General features: G+C 37.2%; 2 protein-coding genes across 2 annotated transcripts; one reads left to right on the top strand and one right to left on the bottom strand.

The window, feature by feature from the left end:
* Nucleotides 1–391: 391 nt before the first annotated feature.
* On the bottom strand, nt 392–2825 carry LOC122639128 (GDSL esterase/lipase At1g29670-like). The gene is made up of 5 exons (XM_043831957.1): nt 2809–2825; nt 2333–2657; nt 1212–1463; nt 719–878; nt 392–609 (listed from the first exon to the last, which is right to left on the bottom strand). Exons 1-5 carry the CDS (start codon nt 2823–2825, stop codon nt 392–394), a joined length of 972 nt encoding a protein of 323 aa, XP_043687892.1.
* A 297-nt stretch (nt 2826–3122) lies between these two features.
* On the top strand, nt 3123–10656 carry LOC122639127 (probable polygalacturonase At3g15720). Its single transcript, XM_043831956.1, has 10 exons — nt 3123–3182; nt 6939–7076; nt 7782–7913; nt 8016–8180; nt 8278–8298; nt 8777–9017; nt 9121–9202; nt 9311–9419; nt 9914–10030; nt 10387–10656. Exons 1-10 carry the CDS (start codon nt 3123–3125, stop codon nt 10654–10656), a joined length of 1335 nt encoding a protein of 444 aa, XP_043687891.1.
* Nucleotides 10657–11966: the final 1310 nt, after the last annotated feature.

Here is an 11966-nt window from a genome sequence, read left to right as displayed (position 1 = left end):
TAAGGAGATTCCAACAGTCATGGACAATAGGGTCGATTCGCCATGGTATAGAAGCAGCCTTGTGGTAGAGAATTTCAGTTATCAATAGATTATCGCTCTCAATAATGAGATAAGAGATGTTCCAAGAAATAGCATTAGACAAAGCTTGCCTAAAGCCGAGTGCTTCCGCAACTAAAGCATAGTTATGTCTGATGCCAATCGAGAAACAGCCAATGAAAGCCCCGTGACCACTTGGTCAGAATGGAACAACCTTTACCATTGCACCAAGCCCCGTCCTCTTAATTTATTGACTTCATTTCTATTTTAACCTAAAATAGGAATTGAAATTAAACCCTAAAAGGCCAAGTACATACAAATAAAAGTAAAGTGGGTTTAAGTGATGAAGGAAAGACTAAAGCTTGGCTAGTGCTTGAACATTCATGGGGTAAGTTTCAACAGAGGAACTGGAATCATAAGCACTCTTAGCTATCAACTTGTTTACAGCTTCAGTTGGATGCAACCCATCAAAGAAGACATGAGAATTCCTATCTCCACATGCCTTCCCTCCTCGCTTGCATAGTACTCCACTTTCATTTAATTCACAGCAAGCATTGCGTATATCATTGAAACCTGAAAATTAAAACCAAAACATTAAATTACTAATACTTCTTTAATTACACATGAAAGTAGAAATTAATGAAAATATATATATGAAATGTGAGTGATTAATGGTGATTACCTCTAGGGTTAGGATTTTTTATAATATCGCTGATGATATCGTAAGAATTAACATAAACTAGATTAGAACCTGGCATTTTAGGCTTCAACACATCAACTAAAAATTTCAAGTGAGAATTGTATAGAGAAACAGCCTTATTAAGGGGTAAGAAGCAACCCATCTGCATATGAAATTTATTCATAATTACAGGAATACATCCCATCGGATATATCGATATCAACACGAATTTCCGAGCTCCCAAGCTATACAAGTTCTGCATGATCAATAACAAGAAGTAAAAAATCAGATTAGATTTTAGATTAATCAAGTTTATTCTTCTTTTTAATTTGTTCTTGATCATGTAACAAACAACCTTTAATGTGGTATTTAAGCTACCCTAGTTGTGTATGAATGAACCTAAAACTATTATATGGGCCTAATTTTGGGCCTGGAACTGACCCAAACTTGGCTCACTAATATACCAGAATTTGGGATAGATGAGGATTATTATTACCTTGAGTTCATTAGATAATTCCATAGTCATGTTTGCAGTGAAAGCTTCAAAACTGATAAGACCAGGGTGGTTGCTTTTGAGGTAATTCAATAGGTAGTCATTTCCACCTACTCCAATCACAAACAAATACTTCGAGAGGATACCAGAGGAGATGAGTGAATTAGTGCTTGTATGCCCTAGTTGATGTCCTAATTGTGACAATGTGTCCTTCTCGAAGTTCTTCACTTGTTGCCTCATAGTGATCACAGTGCCCTGAAAATGGTAAAATGGAATGTCATTTCATATAATAACATTCCTACTCTGTAAAACTCAGATTTCTTTGCAGAGGAAGACCTTCCCCAAAACCTTAAGAAACTTTTGCAACAGTTAAAAATCTTTCAGTCTTCATAATGTAATTGTGTTGGTGGAACGTTTTTCTAATGTGAATGTTGTTGGAGTGAACGGAGTGGTTTCGGTATCTGGGGCTTCCCCGGGTCTCAGATAATATTCGGATTAAAAAAACAAAAAAAATAGGACCAATTTAAAAAGGGTTCACTATGCAATCATTGGTTCAATCACATCAAATCTCACAAGTGTCTACTTACATAAAATTTAATTATACATATAATTAATTGTAGAATAGAATATGAAAAAAAATTGGATATATAAGGGCACTTGATTCTATTTGTATGGGGGAGAGAGAGAGAGAGAGAGAGAGAGAGGGATCCAGATCTTCTATGGCCTAGCTGCCCAAGCGGCCATAGCAGCACAGACCATGTGAGGTGTGCATTTACCATCTTACCCCTGCCCGAGCGCCTTGCCCGAGTAGGTGTAAGGTGGTCATTGAGCGCCTCATTATGCCTGTGTTGCTATGGCCGCTCGGGCAGTTGGGCCGTAGAGGATCTAATTCTGAGAGAGAGAGAGAGAGATCCAGATCTTCTACGGCCCAACTGCCCGAGCGGCCATAGCAGCACAGACCATGTGAGGCATGCATTTATCATCTTACCCCTACCCGAGCGCCTTGCTGGAGTAGGGGTAAGGTGGTCATTGCACGCCTCATTATGCCTGCACTATTATGGCCGCTTGGCCAGCTGGGCCATAGAGGATCTATTTCCGAGAGAGAGAGAGAGAGAGAGACTTACTGGTGTACCAGTGTCATCAAGTATCCCAGAACCACCAGAAGCAAAGTTCACACCATGAAGAATATTATGTCCCTTTGTAGTGGGGTGTTTGAATGGTGGGATGAAAGGAAGCTTAAGCAACTCTCCTAACTCATCTATAACATTCTTTCCATTAGTGTACCTTCCACTAGGCCCAAGAGGAAAATCTATCCCATAAGGCAGGTAATCAACACTATTTGTCTTGTCCATCAGGAAGTTGTTGTTTCCATTATCAACCAAGGAGCTCCCAAACACAAACATACCATTGGTATCAGGTTCAATCTCCTTGGAAGCAGGATTAGAACAACTGCACAGAAGAAGCATAGGAAGAAAAGAAAAGAGGAAGACAAGAAAGTTTGAGAATGTTTTCTTACCCATTTTGAGTACTTAATTCTGAGAGATGACTTGTTGGAGACTCGGGGTAGATTTATTGTATTCAAGTCCATATATGAAGAGACCTGATTTGATGTTTCATCTCAAATATGTATTGGTTGAGAGAGAGAGGAGGGAGAATAATTAGGAAAATCCTGATAGGTAGTTGAAGGGGTCAGATATAGGGATTTAAATCCTCTCCAATTCACCTATGTTGTATTGCGAGGTTGTGGAGAGGTCATCAGCTGGTACTCCGGACATTCAATGGTCCGAGCTCATTGACTTCATTTTTTTTTTTTTATTCACCATTAGGTGTTCGAGCTATCAGGTGTCAACATCTCCACCCCAAACGTCATCTAACAGCACTTTTAGGGAATTGGAGAGGATTTTTTCCTCAGATATGGGTTCGCTGGGTACTCCAAGAGACATGCATGACTATGTAGTGGCGTCTCGTTATTTGGTAGATATCAATTAATGTGTCACTCCGACCTTCATTCATTTATTATGCGTACTGTACTATATAGCTACCGCGTGGTATTGCCCAAAGTTAGAAAACCAAGTTTTTTTACTTGACTCGTCTTTTAGAAAAACTCAGTGGTTTGACCTTGTCAAACCTGATCAAGATGAATCACATTTTATTAATTTTTTTAATACATTATAAATTAGTAAAAAATCAGAAAATTTTGGGAAAACCAAGAAATAAAATTAAGAAATCACAGATTATTGCATTTTGAGTTCATATTATTGAACAAGAGAAAGGAGTCGAGGAGTTGAGGGTTTCTTATTGTTTTAGAATATGAATGTACTATTTTACTCAACTCAGTTTTTAAGTGAGTCGACTTTATGATTTTTTTAAAAAAATGACTATACTCATCAAGTTTGTCATAATTCGGGTAAAAATATCGAGTCTTATTTGACCAAGACAATTTATGACCTAGTCTCATCATTTTTTACATTGACCTAGTTTATACGACTCTTGACTAGATTTTCCAAAATTTTGACTATACTTTTGCCATGTTATTGTCTGTACTTGCCCATGAGAAGGGAACTAACAAATGGTACAGATCATATGTCCTTATGAACCAGGGCAGAGATTTGGGGCAATCTTAGTTCGTAAGCATTTTGCTAATCTTAGTTCGTATGCTTTATGCTTTATGCTTTATGCTTTATGATAGACCATTAAAGCTGCGTTTGGTAACACTACAGAAACACATTTCTAGTGTTTTTCTATGTTAGTGAAAACCATAAAAAAAAAAAAAACACGGAACAAAGCATTTGATAACGCTGGTCCATTATAGAAACCGACATTGTATTTGTGTTTGAAATATTTTTTTTTCAAAACATCAAAAACCATTTTTTTGGAGAACAAGGGAAGATTGGACCATGCGTCCTAGTGACAGAAAATAGGGATGCTTGGAATTTGGTCCCAAGTTCGGTAGTGGGAGAGGGGGTTTTGCGAGGAGCATGGTTTGAGGTATTGGATCGGATTGGCTGATTTTGGTCGGATCAGATCGATATTGGTCGAGATTGATCCTAATACCGATCTGATTCAGCTGTACAGATAGGGATAAAAATATAAAAAAATTAGTTATTTTATAAGAAAATAAGGACAAAAGTGTAATATTTGCCCAAGTTAGGGGATCCCAATCCAATCCAACCGATACCGAGATCACAAACCATGGCAAGGAGAGGGCGAGGGATAGGGACTAGGTATCGGAGATGGAGAAGAAAGGGGAGAGCAGGAAATAGGGCGGAGGGGAGGAAATTACAAAATAAACACTTATTTTAAGTAATTTGTACGTAGTAGGGATGGGTAAATATGTCTGGTTACAATATTATATTGTAACCATATTGGTTACATATAGATTAACCTTTTTTTATTTTTGAACCCAAGCTCCTTTTGCATTGTCATTAAAGCCAAAATGATTTTCTGGTCAAGAAATCCACTCAGGTTAGATGTGTTATTTGGATCAAGCAATCCTTATTGGAATCTTTTACCAAGTGCCAGTTTGAAAGCAATTTCTCTTTTCCTCTATTAATTAGAAGCAATTATCTGCCTACTATATATATCCTTTAGAACCGGTGTGTAGCTTTTTTAAATGTCCAATCAAGGTTAGCAAGGATAAGGCAGGGCACTTTCCTAACCACACCCATCCCTCCCCTAACTTAGTCAGTCAAATGTACAAATTATTTGGTATAATTGTGGAGTGTAGACCATATAAGTTTGAACTACTAGACAAATACTCCCCAAAACTTTATTACACAAAGAAAATTGTAGTATGGCTTCAAAGAAAACTGTTCACCTCTGCTGTTTCTTTATTGGGAGAATGTTCTCTGTGCCGGGGCGCAAGTTGCGCCCAGACACATGGGGGTGGGCGCAATGACCACCCTGCCCCCTGAGTGACAGCCCATGTGTCTGGACACAGCCTGCACTGCGGCACAGAAAACCTGAGCCCTTAATTATTTTATCTTCTTCACAATTTCTTTCTCAATAAAACAACAATTAGGTGCTCACTGCTATTACATTTAAGTAATATTAGCAAAACCTAGGGCCTACTACATTTGTGTGATTTTATGTAATTCATTCGGCCCATTCCTAGTGGATAATGATTACGCAAATTTTCTATTTTAGTTTTGAAAATTTTTAATTCCCTTTCTACCAAACATAGTCTAAAGTGAGTTTTTTTTATCTTAAAAATAACCAAGGAAATATTCAAATTATACCTAAAAAAATGAAATGAAAAATAGTGTTTTGTAGATGATTAGGTTATATTTTATTTGATACCATATCTTTTCTTATCTCAAATTTATTACTATATATTGCAATTATAGAAACGAAGTACTGGGGAGATAAAATGCTGAGACTGTCCAGGAAACACATCAATACAATATCGTGATCGATATACATGTATTTTAAATTATACATGGAGTGGAATCACATTGGCAATCTCATCTAGGCTCTGTTTGGTTGCAAGTGAAATTAAAGGAAAGGGAAATGAAATTTTCAAATGAGTTCATTTTGCTTTGCATTTAAATCCCTTGAGTTTGAAAATAAAAATAAAAATTACATGTAAAGAACATCATGACTAAATATCGAAAGAAATTTTACTGATTTATATAATCATGTTGGATAATAATTATCAAAGTTTCTTTTTTAAGTTTAAAGTTTTTCTCTTCCCTTCCCTTTATTTTCCCTTGCAACTAAACGGAGCCCCTTGTTCTACCATGCAGATCTTGGAAGGAGTTGCAATGAGGATTCTGCATTTTGGTGAAAATCACAGCTCAGCCCTGCTAAAAATTGGATGGGACTTTTGGCCTGTATAACCCAGCCCAAATTTCCATAGGTAGGGAAAATAGGATTCAATCACAGGCCTTGCCCGGCTTTGGGCGGATTCGGGTTTGCCGGGCCAAACTTGCACCTCTGTGATTCATTCACTATACTGATCCAACTGAGGAAAAAGACGGAAAATAATCCTCTTCAATTCCCTAAAAGCATGCAGTGCGACAGTTCAGGGTGGAGATTTGACACATGGCAGTTCGGACATTCAACGGTCTTAGCTCATTGACTTCCATTTTTTTTTTATTTCTTCTGGAGCTCAGACCGTTGAATGGAAGTCATTGAGCTCAGACCGTTGAATGTCCGAGCTGCCATGTGTCAAATCTTCACCCCGAACTGCCGCACCGCATGCTTTTAGGGAATTGAAGAGGATTGAAGTCCAAAAAAGACTTCTGAAATTGGATTTGAAAGATTGCATAGAAAAAGGAGGGCGTGTTCATATTAAAACCAATATGGAAATAAAAACATATAAATTGTTTAGTTGGAAAAAACATAAATGATATTATGTAATTAAGGAAAGTTAAAATTTGAAAATGCAAAATTGAAAAGATATTAGCAGTTTAATGAAATTTGAGATTACCCATTTTGGTACAAGTAAAATTAGAATGAAATCCTTACCAGAAAAGAAAAATTATGTGAAATATTTTTGTTCCTGCAAGAGAGGGAGAGAGATTGATTTACTACTATACATACCTTATAAGTTATTATCACATTTCGCCATCCTCCTCTCATAAATACTAAATAGTTCATCGAGGTCAAGGGAAATTACAACAGCAAGTGAAGAAGAAATCATGGCTAATAATGTGAATTTTCTTCCTCTCTATCTCTGCAATATTATTCTTATGTTTTAGTTTAATGGGTTTCTTGGTTTTTGTGTAGGGCGTTTCTATTCTCTCTTTTTTGTTTTGTTTGGCTTCAATATTTGCATGGGCTTCTTCAAGATATGTCCCTTCAGTGAAGATTTTTGATGTCATGGACTTTGGAGCAGTTGGAGATGGCAAAACTGATGACTCTCTGGTAAAATTTCACTCTTGTCTCTCTCTTTTAATGCCGATCGTGCACATACACAGTCATGCATAAAATTTTTTTTATGTCCTATGTAGCTAACGTATCATATGCCTTCTCACATATTTTTCTTTTATTATTTTCTCGTTCTTTGCTGATCATATGGGCCCTATGTGGATGAGAGGTTCCCCTTGGCAATGTGGGGAGTGTTGCCATTGGTGTGGATGAGAGATTCCCATTGGTAATGTGGAGACCCCACTCGCTAAATGGTAATAATATATTATTTTCTACATAGAAGATGCTATGCATGAGTCTGAGTGGTTCACATTTTTCTTTAGGCTCCCTTTGTTTAGGTGTAAATTTTTACTTCGTAAATGTAAGATTTTACATGTCGAAAAGCTTTTCAATGTTTGTTTCCATAAAAACAAACAAGCATTGAAAACTTTTATACATGTAAAATTTTACAAGTCAAAATTTTCAAAGTGCAAATTTTCAAGTAAGAAACAGAGCCTTGGAAAATGTCTCTGTGGGTGGATGGTGGAGGGGAAGGCCATGCTCAGACATAGTGGGGGCAAAATGATCGCCCCAACCCCCATGAATGGCGAAAATTTCACCCCTGAGATGCCAGGACGCACTCTTATCTCCTGAGATGTGCCTCGTATGTTATTGAATTGCCACTATATTATTTTTATTGATAATTCCATCATTTACTTGTAGGCATTCTTGAAAGCATGGGCTAGGGCTTGTAAAAGTACTGCACGTTCCACCTTAAGCATTCCAGACAAGACCTTCTTGTTGAACCCATTGAAATTTTTTGGTCCATGCAAATCATCTAATATTACTGTCCAGGTACACTATAACAGACCATTAATCTACTCAGTTATCTTACCATTGCCCATCCAAAATTCTTATTTGAACCCCTTTTTTCTAACTTGTGAATGTGAGATGCAGATTTCAGGAAAGCTAACAGCTCCAAGTGATATATCAGAATGGAAAGTTTCTGAAAGAGATTTCTGGATTCAATTTGGTTTTATTTATGGACTAACAATCACTGGATCAGGATCTGCCCAGATTGATGGACGTGGTTTGTCCTGGTGGAATTGCAAAAATGATAAAGTAAATTTGAGAATCAATACTCTCTCTTAAGATCATTTTTACTATTTGAATTTTTTCCAGTGACTCAAGATGTTCTTTTGTTAATTTCCTTGTGCAGAAGTGCTTGAAAGTGCCCAATGTAAGTACTTAAAACTATTTGGGTTCCACACGAAAGCAATTACCTCACATCGGATGTCAATAGCCTGATGTGGAGGCATACAAGGACTTGGGTACCACCCTCACCTTAATGGCTAGTTTTTAAGGATGAGTTCTACCCAGCACAACGAATGCAATTCGGCTCTCCTCCAGCCGCGGCGAGAGCTGGAGGATTCAGCCCAGCAAAACAAGGGGTGTTTGGATCATTTCACAGGCGCCCCCTCCCCCCCTCTCCACAATGAAATGACCCAAACACCCTATGTTTTTTGCTGGGCTGGATCCTCCAGCTCCCGCCACGACTGGAGGAGAGTCAGATCCCATCGAATGTGAATAGTCCAATGTGGAGGCATGTAAGGATTACTTGGGCATGCACCCTCTTCTTAACAGCTAGCTTTTAGGGATGAGTTCTTCCAAGTCGATTGACCCCAACATAAACAACCTTCGTGTTTGAATAATCTTTCTTTTACCCTAACTTTTCTGATCTGTTACTGCAGACATTGGTAATCAACAATACAATTGGTCTTCGAATGAATGGTTTGAAATTCATTGACAGCCCAAGAATGCATTTGGTAATTGGACACTCTAGTTGGGTTCAGGTTTCACAATTGTATATTGTAGCACCTGAGGACAGTCCAAACACAGATGGTATACATGTAACTCATAGTAAACATGTTGAGATCACAGACTCAATCATAGGAACTGGTACTACTACTTCCCTATCTCTACTACCTTTAATTTTCTAATGAAAGGAACAATTTCCATACATCAAAATCTCCTATTATTTTTGTTCAATCTTGTTTTATAGGAGATGATTGTATTTCAATTGAAACCAGAAGCATCGACGTGAATATTAGTCGAATTAAATGTGGCCCGGGACATGGCATAAGGTTTTTCATATGAGCTTTTCAATAAAGAGTGTTTGATATTGTAGATGAATTGGAAATAGGGTTTTTCCAGAATCAGATCCTAATCATCTTTTTCATTGTACTTCTTAGTATTGGAAGCTTAGGGGATGATGTAGCAAAAGCAATAGTTGAAAAAATTCATGTCTCGAATTGTCAGTTCGTTGGGACGATGAACGGGGCACGGATAAAGACATGGCAGGTAACAAAAAAAAAAACCTTGTTCATCCTAGATTTGCTACTACTTTAAGCTACTAATAATGTTAATCCTATGGGGAAGAAGGTCAACTTCATATACAGGTGATTGGTTGTTGAGGTCCAATCTGACGATCTATCCTTTGTTCCTCTTTGCTTGGTTTGCCTCCAGCTTGCATAAGCTGTAGTTAGCCCTTTGTTATGTTGTGGAGAATTCTCCTTGTTTGCTTCCTTGTTTTTTCCCCTTTTATTTTTTTGGGGAGAAAGATTCTTAGTGCTTCGTTAATACATATTTCATTCATCCAAAAAAAAATTAATGTTAATCAATATTTGCATCTAATTATTGATTTTTTCAATTCATTGTGAGTGGCAATTTTGATCTTCCTACTACTTCTCCTTTATAACACATTTGATCTGCTTTTCTTCTTGATTCTTGTGATTTTACAAATTAGTTCACTTTAAATGATCACTAATCCTTCTAAGTTGAGTTGAATTGTGTAGGGTGGAACTGGTTTTGCTAGAGGGATCACATTTGTGGACTTCACTATGACTGCAGTTGACCATCCTATTGTCATTGATCAGTACTACTGTAATGGTGGACACAATTGCACAAACCAAGTATGTACTTTCTTCCCCCTCCTCTATCTATTTTTAGGTGACATAAGAATATATAAACGATGCGATTCTTGGAATGTATTCTAGGTTGATTTCGCATTCTCGAATGATAAAAATCGTTATTTTTGTCGTTCAAGAATGCAATATCGACCTAGAATGCATTCCCAAAATTCATACCAAACACAGCTAAAATCTTAGCCCAAATTATAGAGACAGTTCTCTGAAACCCCACAATTCCAGTTCAACAATATCTAGTAGCTGGACTTAATAGTAAAGTTGATGAGATCTATATGGTCACTTTCCTGCAATATTTATGTTGATTGATTGAATCACTAACTTTAATTTTTTCTGGGCTGGGGTGTGTTGGTGATCTTCAACAAATTCTTATCACGAATGCAAAGACATTGGCTGTTCAAGTAAGCAATGTTATGTTCTCCAGGATAAAAGGGTCTTCCACAAGAAAAGTCGCCATTGATCTTGCATGTAGTGAGACTGTTCCTTGCACAAACATCTATTTAGAGGATATTGTTCTGAGAAGTACCACTCCAGGAAATGAGACAACTGCTTATTGTGATTCTGTATATGGAACTGCATCTTCTGTCGAACCATTTGTCAAATGCCTAGCATAGTGAAGCCAATACCCTTACCGATTTGCTGATAAACAAGCTCTAACATCATATAATCAAAAACTTTCATGTTTGTTAGTAAAAATACTATGTATCACACCAATGATACCTAGAAGATATAATATGACTTATTTTTTATGCCGATTATTAAGTTTCTATTTTAAAACCAATTGGTTCAAAGTGGGGTGCATATTCTCTTGTGGTCTTATACTTGATAGTCCGAGCACCCACACCCGATGTGGGATTACCTCAATACTCCCCCTTACATGTAGGCCCTCTTGTGCGCCCAGTCTTCATGAGTGGAGTAGGGCCCATCATCGATAGAGGTCTAACGTACTCACTCTAATACCATGTAAAGTTTCCATCCCAAAGTTTGAACTATTAGGTGGAGGGACTCCCAGGTAAGGGTGTTAAACGGTACAATTTCGGTTAAACGGTTCGGTTCAGTTTGGTTTTGACTGCTTGAGGATAGAAACCGTTAAACGGTCTCATAATCAAAACCTGCACCGTTTGGTAAATAGTTTCGGTTAAATGGTTCTCTACGGTTTTACATGGTTTTGGTTAGACGGTTCTATACACATTTTCTACTCTATTTATTAATACTAGTTATTATTTAATAGTTATTACTTATTACTTACTAAGTTATTAGTTTTTTTTTTTTTTCGAAAAAAGAAATCATTAATGAAGATACATGACTACTTAGTAGTTGTTACTTGCTAGGTTTTGACTTTTTTGTTTATAGAAAAAAAACATTTGTTAAGTTTTTAAATGGTTAGGCAGTTTGGTTATAATCGATTTTAATTGGATTACACGGTTTGAAACCGTTGGATTAATCGGCTTAAATCAAACCAAATCGATTAAATAAACGGTGTTATTTCTAAAACCGTAACCAGACCATTTAACTAAACGGTCTACTGATTTCGATTTAAGCGGTTTTGGTTTAGTTTTGACACCCTTAATCCCAGGTATATAAGGGGGGTTGTAGGCTTGTCTGTAGCCTATGTGGGACTAATCTTCCAACACTCCTCTGCACGTGTGGCAGTCTATACTACGGACATGTGGATACAGTGAAAACCTGCTCTGATACCATATTAAGCTTCCATCTTAAAACCAATTGGTTCAAAGTAGGATGGCCTCTTGTGGCTCTTATACTTGATAGTCGGAGCACCCACAGCCGATGTGGATTACCTCAATACCCACTCAAAGTGAAGACTTTGTAAGAGAGAAAATGGAGAGGAAAAATATTTTGTTTTGAGGATCAAGATTGGCTGACAGAATCCACAGAATTTATATAAAAAGAAATTCATTTTGAT

The sequence above is a fragment of the Telopea speciosissima genome, chromosome 9, assembly GCF_018873765.1.
Source record: "Telopea speciosissima isolate NSW1024214 ecotype Mountain lineage chromosome 9, Tspe_v1, whole genome shotgun sequence".
NCBI classification, from domain to species: Eukaryota; Viridiplantae; Streptophyta; class Magnoliopsida; order Proteales; family Proteaceae; genus Telopea; species Telopea speciosissima.
This window is presented reverse-complemented; position numbering and strand designations above follow the sequence as displayed.